Here is a 24,523-nt window from a genome sequence, read left to right on the forward strand (position 1 = left end):
ATTTTAATTTTGGTAATGCACAATTTTTGTTCATGAGAAACAGTAGATACACCCAGAAAACCGTACCTAGCTCAGTCAAGCCACACAGAAACACATAAAATACACACTTGAGACATCTAGCAGCTTACCTTAGTGTGAGCCAACAGCTGCCCACGTGTGCTGTTAGAAGAACTTCCCCTCTGATTTCAGATAACCCTCCTTCTCATACTTTACTTAGTGTGTAAAAAATGAGAAGCATCAGTTTTAAAAGATGCTGTATATCTTGAAATATGTCAGATCTCTTGTTTTTGTACTAATATACAGAGAGATTTCAGATCTTTGACTGTCACTTGATTCTTTTTTTAAAATATATTTTATTGATTATGCTATTACAGTTGTCCCATTTCCCCCTTCACTCCCCTCCACCCTGTATACCCTCTCCCACCCACATTCCCCCCTTTAGTCCATGTGTCATACTTACAAGTTCTTCAATTTCTACATTTCTCATACTATTCTTACCCTCCCCCTGTCTATTTCCTACCTACAATCTATGGTCCTTATCCTCTGTACCTTTTCCCCCTCTCTCCTCCTCCCACTCCCCTGTTGCTAACCCTCCATGTGATCTCCATTTCTGTGGTTCTGTTCCTGTTCTAGTTTGCTTAGTTTCTTTTGGTTTTGCTTTAGGTGTGGTTGTTAATATTTGTGAGTTTGCTGTCCTTTTACTATAGATGTCTTTTCTTTATCTTCTTTTCTTAAATCAGTCCCTTTAACGTTTCGTAAAATAAGGGCTTGGTGATGATGAACTCCTTTAACTTGACCTTATCTGGGAAGCAATTTATCTGCCCTTCCATTCTATATGAAAGCTTTGCTGGATAGAGTAATCTGGGATATAGGTCCTTGTTTTTCATGACTTGGAGTACTTCTTTCCAGCCCCTTCTTGCCTGTAAGGTCTCTTTTTGAGAAATCAGCTGACAGTCTGATGGGAACTCCTTTGTAGGTTACTGTCCCCTTATCTTTTGCTGCTTCTAGGATTCTCTCCTTCATTTTTACCTTGGCTAATGTAATTATGATGTGCCTTGGTGTGTTTCTTCTTGGATCCAACTTCTTTGGGACTCTGTGAGCTTCCTGGACTTCCTGGAAGTCTATTTCCTTTGCCAGAATGGGGAATTTCTCCTTTATTATTTGTTCAATAGGTTTTCAATCTGTTGGTCTACCTCTTCCCCTTCTGGTACCCCTATAATTCGGATGTTAGAACGTTTAAAGATGTCCTGGAGGTTCCTGAGCCTCTCCTCATTTTTTTTGAATTCTTGTTTCTTCATTCTTTTCTGATTGGATGTTTCTTTCTTCCTTCTGGTCCACTCCATTGATTTGAGTCCCAGTTTCCTTCCCATCACTATTGGTTCCCTGTGCATTTTCCTTCATTTCTTTTATGGTAACCTGCATTTTTTCATCTAATTTGCAATCAAAATCAACCAATTCTGTGAGCTTCCTGATCACCAGTGTTTTGAACTGTGCATCTGATAGGTTAGCTATCTCTTGGTCACTCAAAAGGATGAGTTCTGGGGCACTGATTTCTGCTTCTGTTTGAGCCATCTCTCTCTCTCTCTCTCTTTTTTTTTTTTTTGGCCTGGTTGCTCCTGTTATGGTGAGGGGCGGAGCCTTAAGTGTTCACCAAGGCTGGGCACCCCAGTCACTAGATTGTGGCATTGTAGGTGAGGGTGAGGTCGAGAGGGAACAATGGCTGTAGCTCCGTTCTTGGTGGGACCTCAGTCCCCTCCCTGGAATCCTGGGCGGCGTGCTCTGCCCTGCTCCACAATCGCGGCCTCACTGGGTCCACCAGCTGCCGCTTGCATACTCAGGGTCCACCCGCTGCGATCTTGCGCGCCCCAGATGCCTTACGCGCTCCCAGTTGCCTTAAGCACCCAATTCTCCCTGTTCTCTGCGTGCCGCACCCTGCGCCTGGCTGCTCCTCTCTGCCCCTCCTACCGGTCTGGATAAACGGGTCTATTTCAACAACTTGGCTGTCTGACTTCCATTCAGATAAATTTTCTGTCAGTTCTGGGTGTTATTCTGCCTCTAAATTGTCGTTGTTCCAATCTTGGTTGTGCCTGGAGGTACGATGCGTCCACCTATGCCTCCATCTTGCCGGAAGTCCTGTCACTTGATTCTTAATATGCTTTCATGGGAAATTGAATGGACCCTATTTAAGTTTGGAAAATGAATAATTAGCTTAGAAACATAACATACAAAGATATAAGATGTAACACGTTAATTTTTTTCTAAATGGAAGTTTTTTATATAACCACCATTTTCAGACCAGTAGTTCCTGTTTGCATGTGTGTTTAGAAAACCACTTATGCACAAGAAACTGTCTTGGTTTGCAGATCAGGGGTCAAACCAAAAAAAAAAAAAAAAAAAAACCATCCAAATCCTTGAAAGGTTAAGAAATTTCAGACTAAGCCCTGGCTGGCGTAGCTCAGTGGATTGAGTGCGGGCTGGGAACCAAAGTGTCCCAGGTTCGATTCCCAGCCAGGGTACATGCCTGGGTTGCAGGCCATAACCCCCAGCAACCACACATTGATGTCTGTCTGTCTGTCTGTCTGTCTCTCTCTCTCCCCCTCCCTTCCCTCTCTAAAAATAAATAAATAAAATCTTTTAAAAAAAATCAACTCTACATTTATATAAAAAAAAAAGAAAGAAAAGAAATTTCAGACTAAAGACCAAATGGTCTTTAAAATCTCCCAGTTTTATGGGCTGTATGTGACCTTTTCTAAAGAAATCTGTTTCTTCTCAAGATCTTTTATGTCTATATTAGCACATTCTGTATTTTACCAAATGCTTACTATAGCTGTGGCTCTTCTGGTTAACAGATTTCACAAATGGATGTAAAAGTCACAAAACGATAATTTGTGAGTAACTGAGATGCTGGTACATTTTGTGGAATGAATTTTTCTCTGGTGTATTATAAATTTTGTTCTATGTTGGAAATAACAGCTAAGATTTATAGTACTTATCATGTACCAGACAGTATTCAAAGTACTTAACCATATGTGTTAATTCAGTCATTATTGAATAATCTCAGGAGGGAAATGTTTTATCATCTCTATTTTACAGATGAGGAAACCAAGACAGTAAAGTTTAATGACTTGTGTGAGATCAGACAGACATTACTGATTGGTTTATTTTGTCAGCATATGTTGCTTTTCCTCATAGTAATATTAATTTGCCTGTTATGGGTAGAATGTAGAGTATTTGGTTTACTGTTTGATTTAACTTAGTTTGATTTCAAGTGACTGGAAGGTACCAGTAATAGGATTTTATTTTTGTTTAACATGGGTTTTTTAAATAACTTTTATGTATGTGACCATAGATTTCATAGAGTCTATACAGCTATTTTTACTTCTTTTTAGCTACAATGCAGTGTCAGACAACAATTTGTATTCTTGTGGTCTTGAAATATAACAAAATCTAAGTATCTTTGTAATCATGAAATAATTTATGTTGATAATATTTGGCATAATTATTTTTAAGTGAATTTTATGTATTATGTTTCCTTGGAAATCAGCAATTTATCTGAACATGCTATTCTATATTCTCTCTTTTTAAAGAACTTTATTGAGATGTAATTCAAATATCAGAACATTAATTCTTTAAAAGTACACAATTTACCAGTTTATAATAACTGACAGTATTGTACAACTGTCACCACTATCCGGTTCTATAACCACCCCCTCCCTTCTCAGCTCTTTGAAACTGTTACTCTGTCTTCATATGTTTGCCTGTGTTGGATAATTTCTATAAATGGAATCATACAATTTGTGGCCTTTGATCTGGCTTCTTTCACTTAGCGTAATGTTTTTAAGATTTATCCGTTATTGCAGCATGCATTGTGGGCATACCACAATGAATGATTAAACAAATCATTTTGATGGACATTCGGTTGTTTCCATCTTTTGGTTAATATGAGTTATTATACTAGAATACATAACAATAAGTTACGAACATTGATGTGTAAATTTTTGTGTGATCCCTATTTTTCATATTGCTTAGTTGAAGGTTTTTCTGAAGAAGCAAAATGTATGTTTCATGTTAAATATTTATTGAATAGTTTGGAGGTACAGGGATGGTTTGGCTACTGGAAGATGCATGTTAAGATAATAATGAGGAGTGTGTAATTTTAGCTCTTCTTACCAAATACACTGGCCTAAATCTGAAAGAATTTTTTTTTCTCTGAATTTGTTTTGTTTAGGTCTCAAGTAGTGAAATTTGAGCAACTAGGTATATTTGATGAGATAACTATCATATTTGATCTCTTTAGGATAACAATTCACTGTATTTAATATACAAGCCACAACCTGTATGATACAGGTATCATAATCAGTATGATAGACCCTAACCGGAAAAGCTGAAATTTTAGTGAGATATGTTTTAAGCTATAACATTAGTATAAACATTTACAATGCAGACATTAAACTGGTGCTGTAGAAAGTCATTAATTATATAGGAAAATTATTACCTATTAATGCTAAATGGGGAGAGGGAAAGCATATTACCAAAAATACGACATTAAAGCAGAGTCTCACATAACATATATAAAGTGTTCTTAACTTGAAATCTATTGATGAACTGTGAAAATTCTATGTCAAATAATATATAATGTTCATCTGGAAGAAGAGCTGTATTTTTAATCAGATTTTCAAAGGAATATGTGACCCGAAAAGTTAAAGAACTGATATTTTATAGTAAAATATATTGGCGGTTATCTCTAGGTTGGTGGAATTACTAGAGAATACTGATTTATATTTTTTTGTTTTTCATATTAAACATATATCACAATTTTAATAAAGATTCCAAGGGTTGATTTTGATCTTTGGTTGTTGCTCTGTGCGTGTATGTGGCAGGGGGCGGTGGGGAGAAGACCTGAGCTGAGGAAGGTCTGTTTTGAGGAGTGGTGGTGGGGAGGAAGGCAGGGAAACATTAGAAATATGAAGGCCAGTCATGGACTTGTTACTTAGGAATTTCATGCTTCATCTAACACTTCTAAATATTTGATATTCATTCTAAAAGTAGGATTTTACTCATGAATCTTGTATTTCTTCTAATTGCTAAGCTTTAAAATATCTATTTTAGTGGAAAATTCCTCTAGCTGTAATCTCATAATGCTGCCAATCTTGTTCTCATGATAGTTTTAGAATAGTGTTTCATTCCCCCACAGCACCTCCTGGTCTTTCCACAGAAGATGTGAAAATTCCCAGGGGAAATACTTTCAGTAAATGGTAGTATTTATCTTTAATGTTACTATTTATTCTTTTCCCCTTTCTGAACTTCATGGTTAATATTTTTTGTAGCTAAAGGCAGAGGGGACATTGTTTTTGGAATCATATTACAGATTTGTGTTAACATTCCTGAGTAGAATGTTACAAACTATTTGGAGTTAATGAAACAATTTTTTATTCTCACTATTTTGTATTGTACATATGTGACCCTCAAAATAGGTTAAAAACATTTCTTTTTCTAGAATAAACAAAGCTAAATTTGGCAATTTAGCAATAAGATGAAGTAACACAATCATTCACAAGTCTGACAGCATTCCTTTCAAACCTAATATGAGTGAGAATAAAGTACTGATTTTGCTTTTCAATAATTAACTTTGTTTTTAATTTGTATAATATATCATTAATGTATCAACAACCTTAATGTGAAGTATTTTAAGAATTGTTAATAGGTTAAACTTTTAAAAATACCGTTTTAAACTTGTACATCAAGCAGATACAGTGCTCTTAAGAGAGAGCCATATTTCTGGGGTTTTGTTGTTTGCCCTTATCAGCATGGTAGTTTTCTATTTGAATAACCTTGGGGTTGGTGCATGTAATAGGATTCTTTTTTTTTTAAGTGAAAAGAGATCATTTAAAATGATTTTAATGCTCTTATGTGATGTAGTTTCAGTGATACATTAACCTCTGGATTTTCTTCCTACTATTTTGTTGGAATTTCCCAGTCCTACTTGTAGTTGTTCCTTTCCTGTACTTGTTCTTGATGTTGGTGTTAGCTGTCTTAGACTTTATTCTCGTTTGTATAGGTTTGTACATTACATTTTCATTAGGTTTTTACATTGTTTAATAGTAGCATAGCATATCATTGAGTACCAAAATTTATTGAATAGTCCATTTGTATTACACATGTAGATTTTTTCAGTTTTTTATTTAAAATACTTTAATATCTTTATTGCTCAATAATTGTACACAGTCTTGAGTATTTCTTAAGGATACCTTCAATATTGACCAGTTTTGTTGTTGGAAACAAGTAAAATGAATTTATTCTCTTTTTGTTCTGTGTATTTCTGCCAGAACTGTCCCTCACTACAGTGACTTCAGTTACTATCTATAAATATGCTGGTGGTTTCAAATCATTAGCTGTATTCCTGTATAACTAACAACTTTTAAATATCTACTTTTAGATATCACAGAGGTATCCTAAACTCAGCATATTCAAAAGTACACTTGTGAAACTTGGTGTATTTCATTAGTTGGTATTCAAATATCCACTCTTGCTGAAGCCAGAAATGTGGATGTTGGTTATGACCCCCTTTTTTCCCATTACTGCACATCTAGTCATTTACCCCGATTTGTTGAGTGTACCTCCTGTGTATCTCCAGTGCCAACACACCAATCCAAGACACCATCATTTCTCACACAGGTGATACAGTAGCCTCCAAATTGGCCTTCCTGTCTCCAGTTTGCTCATCTCCAGTGCATTTTGTTAAAATGATTATCACTTTTCTTGCTTTAATGGCTTCCCCTGACCTTTAAATAGTATCTGCACTAGTCTCCAAGGTAGGATAATGCACAAGATAATGTATAAAGCTTCTACTTAGAAATACATTTATCATGTATAAAATTTCTATTTATATTTACCATTTAATCTAAAAAAGACCACTAAGACATTTATACTTAATCGCTAGTACTGTGTACCAAGTAGCTACTCATTACATTGCTCTGTATGTCAGGTGGCCGTTTGGTTCAGGAGGTGTCCTGGGAGAAGCATGCTTTGTTCTCTTTCTGAATGTTGCACAGTACTGTGATCTATTTGAATGTTTAAATAGATTTATGAATTATCTAGTGTAATATTCAGAAAATTAGTAAGTTTGGGGGGAATTTAAGGAGACTATCAAACCAAGTATATAAGGACAAAGGTGATCACATGGTTGTTCAGCTGGCAAGATACACAAAATCAGATCTGTCCTTAAAAATTAGCAGAAAATTTTTGTGCTTATTTTGGAATTTTTAGTGAAACTTCAAAAAGATTAAATTCTTATTGTGAGGCATCTCTTTCTGCTAGCATAGCCATAAAAACTAAATATGTAACCCTGGCCAGTATGGCTTAGTTGGTTGGAGTGCTGTCTTATAACCAAAAGGTCAGGTTCTCTGCCTGGTCAGGGCATATACCTAGGTTGGGGGTTTGACCTTCAGTCCGGGCACATATGGGAAGGCAACTAGTCGATACTTCTCTCTCACATCAGTGTTTCTCTCTGTCCCTTCCTCCCTCTCTTCCTCCCTCTCCAAAAGCAGTGGGAAATTGTCCTTGGGTGAGGGTTAAAAAAAATCAAATATGCAAATTGATCTTAGAACTAGCTCTTTGAATCTCTGTGACAAAGTATTAAAATCCTAAAAAATGATGAAGCATATTCTGTTATACTTTCATTAAAAATGTTATATTCAGTCCTGGGTTGGTAGCTCAGTTGGTTCGAGTGTGGACCTGATATTTCAAATGTGCATGTTCCATTCCCCAGTCAGACCACATACAAGAATTAACTAATGAGTGCATGAGTAAGTGGAACAACAAAATTGATGGTTTCTCTCCTTCTCTCTCTCTGTCTCCTCCTCTCTCCTTTCCTTCCTCCTTTCCTTTTTCTCTCTCTAAAATCAATAAATAAAAATTAAAAACAAAATGTTACAGTCAATTTTTTGTGAAAACAAAAATTTTGTGCCATAAATAATTAAAACAAACTTTAAATTCTTTTCGCCTCTTTATGTTCTGTTTTTTATGGTACAGAGAATGTTTATTATTTTAATATTATATTATAAATCATTGATTTGTATATAATGTATACTATGTATATATTGTATAATAATGTATATATTATGCAATATATAACTATATATAATATGGTTAATATTGCAAATCATGTAAGAATAAACACACAACATGGAGATGTGATGAATAAATTTTGGAGACCATCAGTTTAAATTCTTTCATAAAATAACTTTTGGGTTTCCTGCTTAATTTTCAGTGTCATGTCATATAACTTCTGTTTCTCAAATGGGCCACATATTCTTTATTTTTAGATATTTACACATTCTTATTTCTCTTCTGAGTTTAAACATTCTCAAACATCGGTGCTCAATGTGTGGTCCTTGAACTATTTAGTCATTACCAATCCATAACTAGGTAAGAACTCAAAAGTAAATATTTAGAAGTTTGAATTATATTTTGATGTTGTTATCGTCACATCTAACTGCATGATCAGTGGACTCTCTTCTAACAGGATATTGACTAGTCCAACTACAAGTGCCATGGTCCATGTGCAGTTTTTAAAAATTTAATTTTTAGAGCCATTTAAGGCTCACACAAAACTGAGGGGAAGGTGTAAAGATTTCCCACATACCCCTTGCCCCACGCATGTATAACCTTCCCCATCATCAACATCCCCCACCAGAGAAGCACATTTTTTACAATTGATGGTTGTACATTGCCACATCATAACCCAAAGTCCATAGTTTACATTATATAGTTTACACAGTGTCACAACCCAGCTACTGGGTTGCCTCACCCTGGTGAACACCTAAGGCTCTGCCCCTCACTACAAGACAGGCACATCAATAGAAAAAAAGATGGCCCAAATTAAAGAACAGATCAGAGCTCCAGAACAAATACAACTGAGCAACAAAAAGACAGCCAACCTATCAGATGCACAGTTCAAAACACTGGTGATCAGGATGCTCATAGAATTGGTTGAATTTGGTCACAAATTAGATGGAAAAATGAAGGCTACACTAAGTGAAAAAAAAGGAAAATGTACAGGGAACCAGTAGTGATGGGAAGGAAACTGGGACTCAAATCAATGGAGTGGACCAGAAGGAAGAAAGAAACATCCAATCAGAAAAGAATGAAGAAACAAGAATTCAAAAAAAATGAGGAGAGGCTCAGGAACCTCCAGGACATCTTTAAACGTTCTAACATCCGAATTATAGTGGTACCAGAAGGGGAAGAGGAAGAGCAACAAGTGGAAAACTTATTAGAACAAATAATAAAGGCGAACTCCCCCATTCTGGCAAAGGAAATAGACTTCCAGGAAGTCCAGGAAGCTCACAGAGTCCCAAAGAAGTTGGACCCAAGGAAGAACGCACCAAGGCACATCACAAGGTACATTATCCAAGATGAAAGATAAGGAAAGAATTTTAAAAGCAGCCAGAGAAAAGGAGACAGTTACCTACAAAGGAGTGCCCATAAGACTGTCAACTCACTCTTGGTGTTGTATGATCTATACAATTAGACAAATGTATAATGACATATATCCATCATTTTTTAGTATCATACAGCGTAGTGTAACTGCCTTAAAAGTCCTCTGTGTGTCACCTGTTTATCCCCCCGCAACCGCCACCAATTACCTCTCTTCTAACCTCTGGCAACTACTGATCTTTTTTACTCACTCCATAGTTTTGCTTTTTCTACCATGTCATGTAGTTGAGATCTGTGTCCTCTCCTTTTCTTAGTTAACTTGGGTAGGCACCTATTGATTTTCTTCAGCTTTTTAAAGAAGTAGCTTTTGGTTTCATTGATGTTCTGTATATTGGTTTTCTATTTTCATTAATTTCTGCTGTAATTATTATTTTTTCTGCTTAATTTGGATTTAATGTGCTCTTTTCTAGTTTTCAAAGGTAGAAACTAAGAATATTGATTTTAGATATTTTTTTTCCTAATACATGCATTCTGTGCTATAAATTTTCCTCTAAGTCCTACTTTTACTGCATCTCACACATTTTAAGTTGTGGGTTCATTTTCGTTTAGTTCAAAATATTTTTAAATTTCTCTTGAGATTCTTCTTTTATCCACATGGACTTTAGAAGTGTGTTGTTTAATCTCTACGTTATCTTAAGATTTCCCAGTTATCTTTCTGTTACTGATTTCTGGTTTAACTCTATTATGGTCTGAGAGCAGACATTGTATGATTTCTATTCTTTAAAATTTGTGAAGACATGTTTCATGGCACAGAATATGGTCTGTCTTGGTGAATGTACCATGTGAACTTGAAAAGAACGTGTATTCAGCTGTACATGTTATTTTTATGTTAGTCATTTGTAACTCAAAGTGTTTAAGAATTGAAGAAAATGTAAAGATTTATCACCTCAAAAATCTTGTGTTAGATTTAATTTGACTTATTCCTGTTTCATGAATAATTTTAAAATAAATATATAATAAATAAAACAAGCAAATAAAAGGTAAAAATACTTTATTTTCAACTTCTGCTTTTGTTAATAGTATTTTCTAAACCGAGAGTGTAAGTTTATATTTTTTACTTTTTATCCTAAGATAAAACAAACAAACTTTAATAGACATTTTTTGGTAAGTAAAGGTGTGCCTTTTCTGAATGTGACAGTAACAGTAAACCAAGTGATGATGATGAAAGTAATTTCAAAGAAATACAGAACAAAAGTTTGTGCTGGTTTTATTGGGAAACATTATCCCTCCTAGTTTGAGTTCAATTTTTAGCCATGCTTGGTGGGGAAATGTTAAAATGATGTCAGTTATTGGCAGTGATGTACTGTCACTTAAACACTAAAATCATCAAAATTGAAGTGGCAATTATAATAGGCATGACATAAATATACCAAAAAAGCATTATTTGAAAGAAGGAACTTCACAGTTAAAAATCTAACAGAAGCAGATCTTCAGGATTTCATGTGATTAGTGCTTTGTAAATTTCTCTTAAAAATTTTTGTTAGTAACAAATTCCTTTAGAGGGATTGAGCAAAAAGGAAAAAGGAGTCATGGGAATGGATAACAGTGTGATTGCTGTGGGGAGGGGGGGTATAAAGGGGACTAAATGGTAATGTGAACTTCTTTTAAAGTCTCACTTCAGTTTGCTAACATTTAAAAACTACACACAAATGACAAGACAAAGGTAAATGATTGGAACTAACTACCAATGAAGGATTGAAGGCATTTTGAAAATCATCATTTTCTGTATTTGTGATAAAAGTTGAAAATCAATATCTTGAGCTTGCTGAAATTGCTTTAAAATCTATTCCCATCAACTTAGATCTGTGAAACTGGTTTCTCTGTTATGAATGCTGTTTAAACAAAACATATGTAGTTTAGATATACCTTATCCCTTGTGAGCAGTGTAATCAACAGTCCAAGCTAGTGTAGGTAAATTAACAAGACAGCCGTCCTGGTATTTACACACCTTGTATGTAATCCCCTTCCACATTACAAAGCAGGCTGATGTGATAGTATGTCGTTTCTGAGATTAGGTCAGAACAGATACTGCAGCGTCTGTGTTGGTTGCAATGCTGCTTTCTCTCTGGGAGACAGCTGCCGTATGGTGAACAGCCTAATGGAGAGGCCCACATACTGAGGAAATGAGACTTCTGGCCAGCAGCCAGTGAGAAACTGAGGTTCTTTGCCATCTGACTTGTGAGTGAGCTTACAGGCAAACCTTCAGGCCAGTCAAGCAAGCCTTCAAGCCTTCAGATGATTTTAGTGCGATAGCCTGTTGTTGCCTATATGCATACTTCCAATGAAAATTATGCAATTTCATGTAATTTTTTTTCTAAGTATATTATTGACATATGGGTCTGAATCTAATAAAATATTTAGACTTGTATTTTGTATCACCTTTTTAATTTTTATTTGATCTTATAAAAGTTGGTTCATGATGCATTGGATTTTTTTTTAAAGAGAAAAGAGAAGTGATTCTTTACCACAGATAGTTTACATTAGGTCCCTGTCATATTACCCTACATTTATGTTATTGGGATTGTGTTGCTTTGTTATAATGGGTTATAGTCTCTATTATATTGAAGGGCAGAGAACATGTCTTAATGTTTGCTTTTATATTTTTAGTACCCAGAACAGTGTCAGGTACTTAGCAGCTACCCGGTAGATATTGGTCAAAGAATTAACGAGTGCTTTTTGTTTTCTGAGTGAAATATTTTTTATTGTGTTGGAATAATTTAACTTCTGTAGTTATGAATAAGTTAATTACTATAACCATGTGTCCTCAGGTGAATGGTAATTGTTTATGGTGAATAAAAATATTTTTGATGTTCTTCTTGCTGAGTATATTAAATGTATATATACACACATATATGTATTTTTATTTCCATAGCACAACTACTGCCTCTGAAGAAGAAATCTCAAGTAGATATCCCCGAACAGATAGAAGTGGGCTCAGCAGATATAATAGGGATGCAAATGCTTCAGGTAATTTGGCCTCAAGTAACACACTGGAAAAGAAAATTGAAGACCTTGAAAAGGTATGAAATATAAATTATTTAAGATATATAGAATTAATATACCATTTGGATTCCTTTTTTTGCTTACATAGCAGCTCAGAAAGAAAATAAGTTGAAATTTGTAGTGGAGAGACAATGCCAAAAAAGGGGAAAGAATGAGGGCACTAATGGGAGAGATACCATTAGTGGTAATCGGTATTTCCAAATATATTCAAATAGCAGCTTTGAATCACTGTCTTAAGTCTGTTGTCTAGATGCATAGTGACTAGGCATTTTCTGATTTCCTTAGTGTTTTCCTGTATCCAGTTCTGTTGATGTTAAAACCTTTAGAAGTAGAGCCAGTTCTTGTATTCTTTAGTATTTAATGGCTACTCCCATTCTTCCATGTGCTATCTTTAATATATTCAAAATAGCCTTTGCTTTTGAAATGGTTGGAAGTCTGTGCTGGCAGACTTCTAACACACTGTGTGTGTGTTATCTGTATAGATTGTCATTTGTAGACTTTCTCTGGTTTTTGAGTTAGAGCCCAGAGCCACGTTTGGTGTTTGACGCAATTTTCTTTAATTTTTAAATTAAATTTATTGGGGTGACATTGGCTAATAAGCACAGTGCAATGTACAAATCATGTTTTAAACCATTTTAAAAGTAAACCTGTTTAGTAATGTCTGAGAAAAGCTCATGGATATTGGCATAAATTCATCAGGTTTGTTTTATAGACATTCAGCCTCTAAAATTGATAATGGTATTGAATTGCTTTGTTGAAAATCTATTGTTTTGCTGAATTAAAATTATTACCTGTGAAGATAAAAAAAACATGTATAATAAAATGACAGCAAACTCACAATTATTAACAACCGCACCCAAAACAAAACCAAAACAAACTAAGCAAACAACTAGAAGAGGAACAGAACCACAGAAATGGAGATCACATGGAGGGTTAGCAACAGGGGAGTGGGAGGAGAAGAGAGGGAAAAAAGGTACAGAGAATAAGTAGCATAGATTGTAGGTAGAAAATAGACGAGGGGAGGGTCAGAATAATATGAGAAATGTAGAAGCTAAAGAACTTATGACACAAGGACATGGACTAAAGGGAATGTGGGTGGGAGAGGGTATACAGGGTGGAGGGGAGTGAAGGGGGGAAATGGGACAACTGTAATAGCATAATCAATAATATATATTTTAAAAATTATTACCTGTGTATAAAGATTTTTAGTAGAGATTTAATTTTTAAAGTCATTTCTTTTTATAGCATTATCATTACTTTTAGTTCTGATCTGAGCTTTCAGAATAGTTTCTATAATTTAATTTTTTTTAATTCTAAATTAAAACTTTAAGGAATACATAGTTCAGGAGTTTCAAGGGGATTCTTCAGGAAGGCTTTTGAAGTTCCACACGGGTTTGGATCAACAGCAGTTGATGAATGAAGCCAGCTTGCTTGCTGTCTGTGGGGGTTGGCAGGAAAGAAGCCAAGTTCTGGGCAAGACCTTTTCAGTTCTGCTTCTGTTTTGCCCCCAAGGTGGCTGACCAAGCCCAAGGATTTTAAGTAAGATTTCTTTGAAAAAAAAAGGGCTGCATCTTTTAAAAAAAAGAAAAAGCTTAAAAACCAGCAATCTATTTCATTTCCTTTGTTTTATCCATTGTCAGTTAACTAGCAGAGCTGGAGATAAAACTGAGAGCCATTATTTTTCTGTTTAGACTTTTCCATAGAGCTTTCTCCTTTTTTCTTTTGTGTAAAAAATTATTTATTTGCTTATTGAGTTTAGAAATTAATTTACTTTGCAGTTACGGTTGACATACATTATTATATTAGTTTCAGGTGTACACCAAAGTACATTGGTTAAACTTCTTGTACGTTCAATAAATTTGAATTTTCTCCAACAGATATTATCCATTAAAAATATCTTAGGATTAATAGTGCTGATAAGCTTAGAAGGGGACTCCACTGAGTATTAGTATTTGTTAAAGACTTGTATAAACACAGATGTAATCAGAAACATAGTACCTTACAACTCTGTGTTCCTCTCCATCTTTGGTTCTTTTCTGGGATGGATATTTCCTTCTCTCATTAAATAACATAAGATAATTCATTGGAAACCTTCATATATTTAACATACTTCACCAAATTTGGCAGATGTATGCCGCTTAAGATTATAGATCACCAATTACTTTTCACTTAATAAACTTTGTAATTATATTTACCAGGAAGTATTAAGAGAAAGGCAAGAAAACTTAAGACTTGTGAGACTAATGCAAGATAAAGAGGAAATGATCGGAAAACTCAAAGAAGAAATTGATTTGTTAAATAGAGTGAGTATTTACACATTTCAGTTTCCTGGTTCCTTTTTCTTTCCTGATGATTGGATGAAAATATATAAATATGAAGAAATTATTTAATTTCATTATTTAATTTTTTTAATGAGATAGTAATTTGTGGTAGTAAGAACCATCATTTTATTCTGTAATTGATTTCCTCTATCCATTTATCAGTTGTATTCACTTGATATTGTTCTTTTTGGAATGGACTGATAAATGGATTTACTTTGTGTTTTGTTAGTCTGGAGGTGAGGGGCAGCTTGGTCATCACTACACATAAAGAGCACAAAATTTGCTCAGTGAAGAACTACACAGCTACCTCCTGCCATTGGAAATTGCACATTCTTTGTGTGTATCTTCACACTTTTTTCAATTGTCTATACGCATCCTCAACTTTCCCAAGGCCTTTCTAATGATTACTTGTAGGTTTTGTTTGTTTGTTTGTTTGCTGCTTTGCTTTTTTGCTTTTAGTCCTTGAATTTACTGCCTGCTTAAGAAGTAGATCTTAATAATGATAGACCCTGCTTAGGTAAAGGTGATGAGAAGAGAATCCATAGTTTTGCTTTCTAGGAGACTTGACTTTAGATAAGACAGAGGAAGGAAATGTTTGCTTCAGGTAAAAAAGGAACAGATTTCTAATCGAATCTTAACTCTGTGAAAGAAGAGAAAATAGCCTTCATTACATGTAGAATGATAAAGATGTAAGGCATTAACGACAAGTTATAGATGAGGACATTGAAACTCAAGAGTTTAACTTGCTCAGGGTCATATGCAGGAATCACATATTCATCAACTGAGCTGTTATTTGACCTCAGGTATTCGGGAATCTTCATTCTAAATAAGTTCTTTCATCTTGTTTCAGAACACAGGCATTATCTATTGGCTCTGGACTATGATAAAATCTGCAACTATTTGTGGTGTTGATGCTGGCCTTAGGCACTATGTACATTAAAGAGAATAATAAAACACCTGTGCTTACAGAGTTTATAATCTAGTAATGATATATGATGTATTCTTTTATTTAATTGTAAATCTTAGGTAAATCTCAGTTATAGTAATTTTGGAAATCATGCATCTTCATTGTTGTTTTCGACAGATTAGTTTTTCAACATCATTCATTTAGCTTGTAAATGGAAATTCTGCGTTTTTACATTTTTAAATCATGTACCTAATTGTCCAAAGACAGTATACTAACTATATCAGAATGCTGCTATACAATACCACACGTAATGCATTGATTGCTCTGGTTAGTATTTTGAATTGCAAGGATAAATCCATAAATGTCTGCTTTTCAACCATCAGTAAATAGTTTGCCTAGAAATGATGTTTCTTCTAAAGCTTGGGGTAGATGGTCTTTGTATTTACCGAATAACTGTGTATAAGGTACTAGGACTAATAGAGGGAATATAGAGCTAGAATGACATAGCTTTAAAGTTGGAGCATGATTACCTAGCTTAGTGGCTTTCAATTTTGTGAAGCTCTAAAACCATTTGCTTAAAATGTCACAGAGAAGCCTAAGATGTAAATTGAACTAGATCAACTCCATGCTCCGGATCTCCTTTTCTGTATGCCTCAGTTTTTTATCAGCTCCTCAGATTCTTACCCCACAATACGCACTTAGGAAAGATCACACAGGGTGGTAGGAGTATGTCCAGAATTTGTACCTGGATCTTTTTGATTGCTAATTAGGTACAAGATTACAATCTGAGTCCCTCAACCTCTTATTGCCCCCATATGTATGATTTTGAGAAAAGAGGAATTTGTTGTTTAAAAAAATATTAAGTTAGTTATAATAAAAAATTGGAAGATTCACAATTAAAGAATTCTGATTTCTGGGTTCTCTTGAGAAACTGAAAGATTTGGCAAGGGTTGGCTTGTGTTACCATGGTAACAATGAGAAGGTGGTGAGTAGAGGATGCTCCCTTTAGAGGGGTATATTCTATCTAAACTTGTTTTCAGAACTTGTCCTCACCTCCAAATTAATTGCTTGCATGAATTAACTCTGAATGTGTATTTTTTCAAGTGTGTTAATCATGTTTAAAGTATTTTAAAAACTAACATATTACCTTCCTTTTTGTTCCTTAAGGACCTAGATGACATAGAAGATGAAAACGAACAACTAAAGCAGGAGAATAAAACTCTTTTGAAAGTTGTTGGTCAGCTAACAAGGTAGAAGATTCAAGGTTCAGTATGGAAAGTAATATTTTAAAACTACTGATCGAATGTTATGATTAATGCTAGGGCAATATTCCTGTGCTGCAATACATTAAGTATGTATATTTATTTCTGGAAAACAGTGGGTGTTTATTTTGAAAACATTTCCTTTTCATCATTAGTTTCAAAAGTATCTACTTTTGGTTTCACAAATAAGTAACATCTTTCAGTTTTAAAAATGATAGGTTATGCCTCTGTTTTTTTGTGGTATTCAAATAATATACGGTTTAAAGTCACAATCATTTGAATTTATTTCAGCTATGGTGCTGAGATATATAATGCATTTTCTCCCTAAAGGAATATACATAGTCTTGGTTTACATGAATTCAAGTACTTTTGGGAGTTACCTGTAAATGCCTTATTACTGAAATGTGCAACCTTTTATGTGTAGTTGTGATTTACTCATAAAGGTTTTTGTCTGCTGTCATTTGTTCTTTCAACTTAATCTAAGCAATTTAGAGTAATATAGACTCTCATTATTTTGTAAAACAGCTGTCTTTAAAATGGAAAGCTATTATAAAGTCACTTAATATCATGTTCTAGTTGGCTAAACATAAAATTTAAGAGATTACTTGAATTGTGCTATAGGAAATAAAAATGTACTATTTTGTATTTGAATATTGAAAAAATGGAAATTTAACTTCTGAAGAACATAGATTTGTAATTTTAATATAAAATTTCTTATGTAGGTACTACCTTTTGTAGGTTTTAAGTGAGCATGGGATATTTAAAAAGTCATTTTAGTCATCAAGCCTGGAGAGAATGTACGATTTTAGTGTAGAAGAAAAAAAATTCACATTTTTAATTACCATATGCATTAAAATCAAAACCACAATATTTATGCACACTTAAAACATTTATACTTATATTACAAAGAGTACATAAACAGTACTAGTACTGAAATACTTTGCTTAATTTCTAACTTGGAGAATAACACTGACATAGTTGTTCTCATAAGAGAATTATTGCCCTACCTCAAATTTAGGAGATTTTCTTCTTAACATTGGATTTTTAAAAAACAGTTGTTTTGAAGAATTATATACATTTTCTTTTCTATTAATTACCATTAGTGTTTAGAGTTGTTTTATATTGAGTAAGGAAACCCCCTCCTTTAAAATAACATGTCTGCCTGATAGTTTGATCTCAAACAGTATACTGATACCCATTTATCCAGTTAATATACTCAAGTGGCTTGAACATAGTAAATCCATTTTGGGTACGCCACTGATTCTGTTTTCTTCATTTGCCAAGCCCCTTCATTATCCACTGTTAGAAAAATAGGAAGGGTGACACAATTGGATAAAATGTACAGTAAATGATAAAAATCAGATATTGAATTCTGAAACTCTCTGCAGTGACTTGGATTGCGTCCCCCACGTCCCCACCACTTTCCACTTTAGAAGTTTCAGCTTGGCTGATCATCAGAATCACTCATGTTACTTAACAAGAATTTCCTGGCTGTAGTTTCTAGATGGGTTTAGATTGAGACCCTGGACAGAATTTTTAAAGCTCACCATCTGATGATTCTGATCATAACATAAGTTTGTAAACAGCTGCCATTACCTCCTTCCTTTTATACCTTCCATTGGAGACTCTGGAATTAACAAAATGCTAGCTACCAGCATTTTCCCTCTTTTAGATTATTTAATAACCTGGTATTTGAGGAATGTTTTCATTTGTTCATATATATTTACCAAGTTCAATGTTAGATTACCAAACTTGATACAGTTGCAGAAATTGTGCATAAATACATCCTTTTTGGAGACTATTACCTAGCACGGGATAGGTGATCTGCTACCCACATGTCAAGTTGTTGCCGGGCCCAGTTACTACCTTTGGCTGAGAGGTACTCATCTCCTTCTAGTTGCCCTTAGGTAAAAATACCGATATTGCCTAGTTTCCCATCCATGCTTTGGATGTTGTGAGAATGCTGTCAATATCTAGCCTTAAAATGTTAGTGCTTTGGTTTTCAGTAAAAAGTATCTTAAATTTTCTATTTAATCTACATGTAAGTAAATAAATATTCAATTTCCCCTTTTAAAATTATATCAGTTATTAATACTTTTAAAGACTGAGCTGTTTTAATTTTTTTCCTTTTCTTCAGTTTGTTGGGAACATTTCCCACACTGATCTTACATTTATATAATAGTACCTAGTGCAGATGCAGTACCTGGGAATTTAGGCAAAGCTTTCATAGGCAGTTCTTCCTTAAAGTATGAATTTTTTCACCTATAGATTTTTAGAGTGAATGTTAAAAAATAAAGTAGGATCTACTATGATATCCCTTTAAATTTATAAAAAATATTGAGATTTTTGAAAAGGTAGCTTGAATACATGTGCACCACCTTAGAAAACTTGGCTATTGTCAAAGTGTTAGTATTTGTGAAATTATTAGTCCAGTTCCGAAATAATATTTCTTATATTTCCTGGGAATTTGTGTCATAATAAAGCATATCCAAAGTTATAATGTGTTGGATATTATTTTTAAAACAATAAGGTTATTAACTTTCAAATGGACATGACTTGCCTCCCTTATTTTTGATGTGCATTAACTTTGAGAATTGATGAAATAACCTAGACTTGTTATTTTGCTAGACTTGTTATTAATTTTATTGCACTGCAGTTACCTTTAGAGAGGAAAAGGAAGGTATTAGGGTGTGTATTTCTAAGGGAATTTACTACATGTCATAGATTCACACTGTCACACTTGATCAAGTAATTTAAAACAAAAAAAATTAAGTGTTGGGTAGATACATGATGCAATGTATTCTTTTTAAAAATAAATTGTGGTATAAACAATGTATTCTTAAGGTCAGAAACCTACCTCAGTTACACATGTTTTATGTTTTCTAGATTAATCTGGATTTTGATAATTAGAAATTAAAATGCAATATTTTGCATTCACTAATACTTAATTGAATATAATACAAGTCAGTATATTAGTCATGTCCATATATTCATCACCATAAGACAAAATAGGAAAGACCTTGCCTTTGATAATTGATCTGATGTCCAAGACAATACTCACAGGTACAGTGATAGTCATCTTTCATCTTCTTGTGGTTTTATGATCTTGAGTCCATGCCTGGTAAGTTCCATGCAGTGTTGGCACTTAAATGCTTTTGTTAATAATCTGTTAAAAAATTCAGGCATATATTTTCATCTTGCAACATAAGAAACCAAATGCACCAACGCTTTTCATTGTGGGGAGCATATTATGTGGGAAAGAACTAGCAATCAAAAATAACATGTTAGAAGCACTGCTAAACATTCTCTTATTGTATCTGAACCATTCCTAGTATGTAACAGTAAGGTTCTTTTGTATTGGAATTATGCTTGCTCTCATAAATAAAGGGCATCCCATCAACTAGGATTGTAAATTTATATTACTTAGAATTTAATGACACTTGCTTTTGGTCCATTAAACTGAAACCATACTAATAAACAATGAACATTTTGCTCACCAGGTGCCTCAACAAAGGCACTTCCCCCATGCTAATATGTTTTTTAGTGGCGTAACAGAGTTGGTGGTTTTATTGTCATTGTAAAGACTTGAATCATTACCCAAGAAAACCGAAGCCCCATTGTTCTTTACTTAGCTAGAATCTCATATCATGTTAAAGCCATATCCTCATCCCCAAAATAATTACATGTGAGTGTGTAAGAAGAATATGGACAAGAGAGTCACCAAGTACTTATTAATCAACTGGGCATTCAGTTACAGATATTACAGAAGTTTTTAAAAAATGGACATGGACCAGCCCTTCCATCTGGCAGCGTACAATCTATGTAGTATGAGTCAGTAACACAAAGTGCAATCATAAGTAGCATTAACCAGTCTAATCTGAATAGTTCATTCAGAGTATCTTTTTATGTATTATTCAGCCATTGTCTTTTAGGTCTAGATGATAGGTGACATTTGATGTGCCGCAGCATTTACTGAATGTTGGAGTGAAAGACCTGGTGCCTATCAGGAATCACTGTACCATATTTCTTTTACATATTCAACCATGAACTGTTGATGTATTCAACCATGATTTTAAGTTAGTTTATGTATTATTGATTGCTGTTTTGTTTTAGGTGTTTAAGTCTAAGAAACAGTTTACATCTGGGCGGTCACTTTGGTAATGATAGAATGTTAGTGATGATCACTTGATGAGCTTTCCTTACACGCCTGTTTTCTCTCCCCCTCTGGATACCTTATATGTGTATATTATTATTTTTTAATTATTTTTTGGTTGAACTTTTTTCTTGAATTATTTGGCTGTATTCTTCAGGGTTTTATATTGTTATGTATTTCTTCTAAGTTTAAGTATCAAATGGCTCCTGCTACCAGCAAGGACCATGTGAAAGCTAAACTTTACTGTTGAAAAATCAGCTAACTTAGGTAATCCAAATATTTGTAGAAAACATCTGGATAATTTATTGATCACATTAGTATTGTGTAGGTATCTTTCATCATTCTCATTGTATAGGTTTTCATTGTGGAGTAGTCAGCTTGATTCATTTTAGTATGCTTTCATGTAAAATAAATACTCAATAAAAATAAATGAAATTTATTTTTAACATTGGTTAATTATTTCCTTTCTGTACTGTCACTAAAATGCTAACCATAAGTTTTGCTTTTGAAATTAAATGCTAATATTCCAAATAACTTAGGTGCCTCTTAGTGAAGCAGCAGTATGCAATATATTAAAATCTATTTAGTATATTGTAGAAGGAATAATGTTTAAAAATCAAAAATGCAGTGTGGATAAGATCCGAATACATTAATGATGAGGCTTCTTGAATAAGTAAGGAGGCTTCTTGAATACCTATGTTCAGCCTGACTGAAAATTTTAATTATCTTTGTGTTTTAAAACTACATGAGTAATTTAATTCAAAATTGGAAGGAACTGTTATCAACCAAATCTGATGGTGTTTAAAGAATTTCAGGTCCTTCATAGTTTGAAAAAGATAAGAAGTCTGAGAATGTAAAAATCCAGTCTTTGTTTTTTTAGTAAATGGCTTACATAACTTTTTGTTAATGTGCCATTCTTCATACACCTGCACAAGCTAATCAGTCTTCTAGAACTCTGAATTAATATTTTCAGTAATGTTGCACATGTCTAACAAGTGAACAAGCACCATTCAGTCAGAATGTTTAGATAATGTCTCAAGTCCTTTTATAAGAATGTACTCCACTATTGGAGCAAGCCTGTTGAAAGAACTCATAAGGTCTCTTAGTCTTAATTGAAACAGGAGTCATTTATCTTAGACGTCATCAAATATCTTTTTAAAAATTCTAGATTCACTCTGTGTGTGCACACTGTTCTATCAGTAGCTGTGAAACACCCACATGTTTTCTCAATCTCATGCTCCTGGTTGCTCTTCACTTCTATAAGAGGTTACATTTTATTCCTCATCAACTTCCTGGGGAAAGAATTTATGTAAGTTCTTCATAATAAAGAGATAGATAAAAAGATATTGTATCTTTTACAATCCATTTTATTTTGTTGCCTAACCAGATAAGGTTAAAAAGGAAGATAGAAAGTGAAACTTCCCTCAATACTGGACCAAATGTACAATTTTACTCGCTTTCAAAAAATTATTTTTACTGAGTGAAGATGATTTTAAAAGGAAAAAGCTCTCTATTTTGTGTAAGATAGTTGAGCAATATGAAATAAATTAAGATGAGCCAAATAGGAAAAGATTGGACTTTGGCTTTACATACATAAAAGAAAAACGAAGTAAGACTTTTGACTGCTAAGTATGTTTTTCACATTAAAATGTGCAACATTATGAAGTATAAATTATAGTCTTAATTCATATATGATCAGTCGCTATCCTTGTTTAGATAGACCATGGACCACGAAATTCACAGTCTGTGTATTGTGTTACAGGCTTTTATGCAGAAAAATATTCGTATTCCCTTTAAAATGTGAACTATTTGCTATGGTTAAACAAAGGTTGATGATATATCATCAGTAGACATTTTAGTTTTATAGAATCAAATTAAGAAAAATTAATGGAAAGATATCTATAATTTGTTTTCATTATTTTTAATGCAAAAGTATAAACAAAGCTATTAGACCCAGAAAATTCCATTTGAAGAACCTTCAAAACACTGTTGGTAAGAATACATTCATTTGATAAAGTGTTTAAAAAAAGTTGAACAGTTACTGGCCTTCCATAGCACATTGAAAGTTTCATGTTCAGATGGTTTAGGACAGTGACCAACATCACTAGTTTATGGTAAAATTATGCCAGTAATTTTTATATTGGCTGTATTATTTACTATGTAAAGTAAATGGGTCAGTCAGTATAGATTGTAATGGGACGAGTAAACGGACACTTCAGAAATGCTAATGGGTGATCTTGGGAGGTGGAAAAGTGCCTCTTACTTTTGGTAACACTTCCTTAAGAGGTGCACCTAGCTAAACATAGCAACTCAGTTAACAGTTTGAGGGTAGCATTAACCGTGCTCTGGTATGGCATAAAAACATTGCGTAGTACCAGGCATTGTGTTAAGTGCTATAAATACGTTTCATTTGATTCTTTAGAACTTATGCAAGGTACAGATTGGGAAGGGTGATTGGCACAGGGTCACAAAGCAATGCATTGTTGTGCCTTATACTATAACATACTCCTTTTTATGGCATAATCATTGTTTTACTAAATATTTTGCCAGTGGTTCTCAAAGTGTGGTCCCCATACAAGTAGCATTGGCTTGGCTTAGAAACCTGTTAGAAATACAAAATCTTGGGCCCCACCCAACACCTGAATGAGGTGTGAGACCTAGCAATCCATGTTTAAACAAGCCCTTTCAGTGATTCTGATGCAGGTCAAAGCTTGCAAATTTGCATTATGCATGTTTATTTTTAAGCAAAGACTTTTGGGTTTTCTTTTTTCAACATCACATAAATAATATAACATGCACTTGTAAAAAAATCTTTATACTGTTGCTTACATTGCAAAAGATCATATCAGGAAAAGCTTCAGCATGGATGTTGGCAGTTTGACATAACCCATTAGTTTAGTATTATCTCTGGAACTCAGATGAATTCTTAAGTCCCAGAGACTGTGGAATGAAATCTTTGTATTTTTGTTAAGGTCAATCTCTGTTATTTCCTGAAGGTTTTTGGTAATAATAATGCATTTTTGTTAAATTTTAAAACTTTATTGAAACAAATAAATGTGTGTTTCACCGGAGTTGTAGTTTTGTTTGTTTATTTTTGCACATACAGACACTGTTGGGTGGTCCATGGGAGACTGAATTTTCAGTTTACTCTCTGTGAACTCAGAAAATCAATAACATTTTCTAGCTAATTGATCAGTGGGGAGAAGTCCACAATAATGAATCCCAGTGAGTACAGAAAAAATATAGTTTGAAAAATAATTTTTAAATACAATGAGATAGTTACATAAGCTACTTTTTAGTTTTTAAAAACTTTAGAGCAGTTTTAGATTACAGAATTATTATGAAGATAGTTCAGAGTACTCTGAAGAATAATAATAGC

General features: G+C 33.9%; 1 protein-coding gene across 1 annotated transcript in view; it reads left to right on the forward strand.

The window, feature by feature from the left end:
• PAWR (pro-apoptotic WT1 regulator) overlaps positions 1–19,488 on the forward strand; it is a 115,376-nt gene extending 95,888 nt beyond the window's left edge. The window contains exons 5-7 of the mRNA XM_028532312.2: positions 12,371–12,518; positions 14,700–14,804; positions 16,897–19,488. Of these exons, the coding sequence (XP_028388113.1) occupies positions 12,371–12,518; positions 14,700–14,804; positions 16,897–16,983 (340 nt within the window). The 3' untranslated portion in view covers positions 16,984–19,488. The remainder of the gene's footprint in view (positions 1–12,370; positions 12,519–14,699; positions 14,805–16,896) is intronic.
• The last annotated feature ends 5,035 nt before the right edge of the window (positions 19,489–24,523 follow it).

This window comes from Phyllostomus discolor, chromosome 2, assembly GCF_004126475.2.
Source record: "Phyllostomus discolor isolate MPI-MPIP mPhyDis1 chromosome 2, mPhyDis1.pri.v3, whole genome shotgun sequence".
Lineage (NCBI taxonomy): Eukaryota > Metazoa > Chordata > Mammalia > Chiroptera > Phyllostomidae > Phyllostomus > Phyllostomus discolor.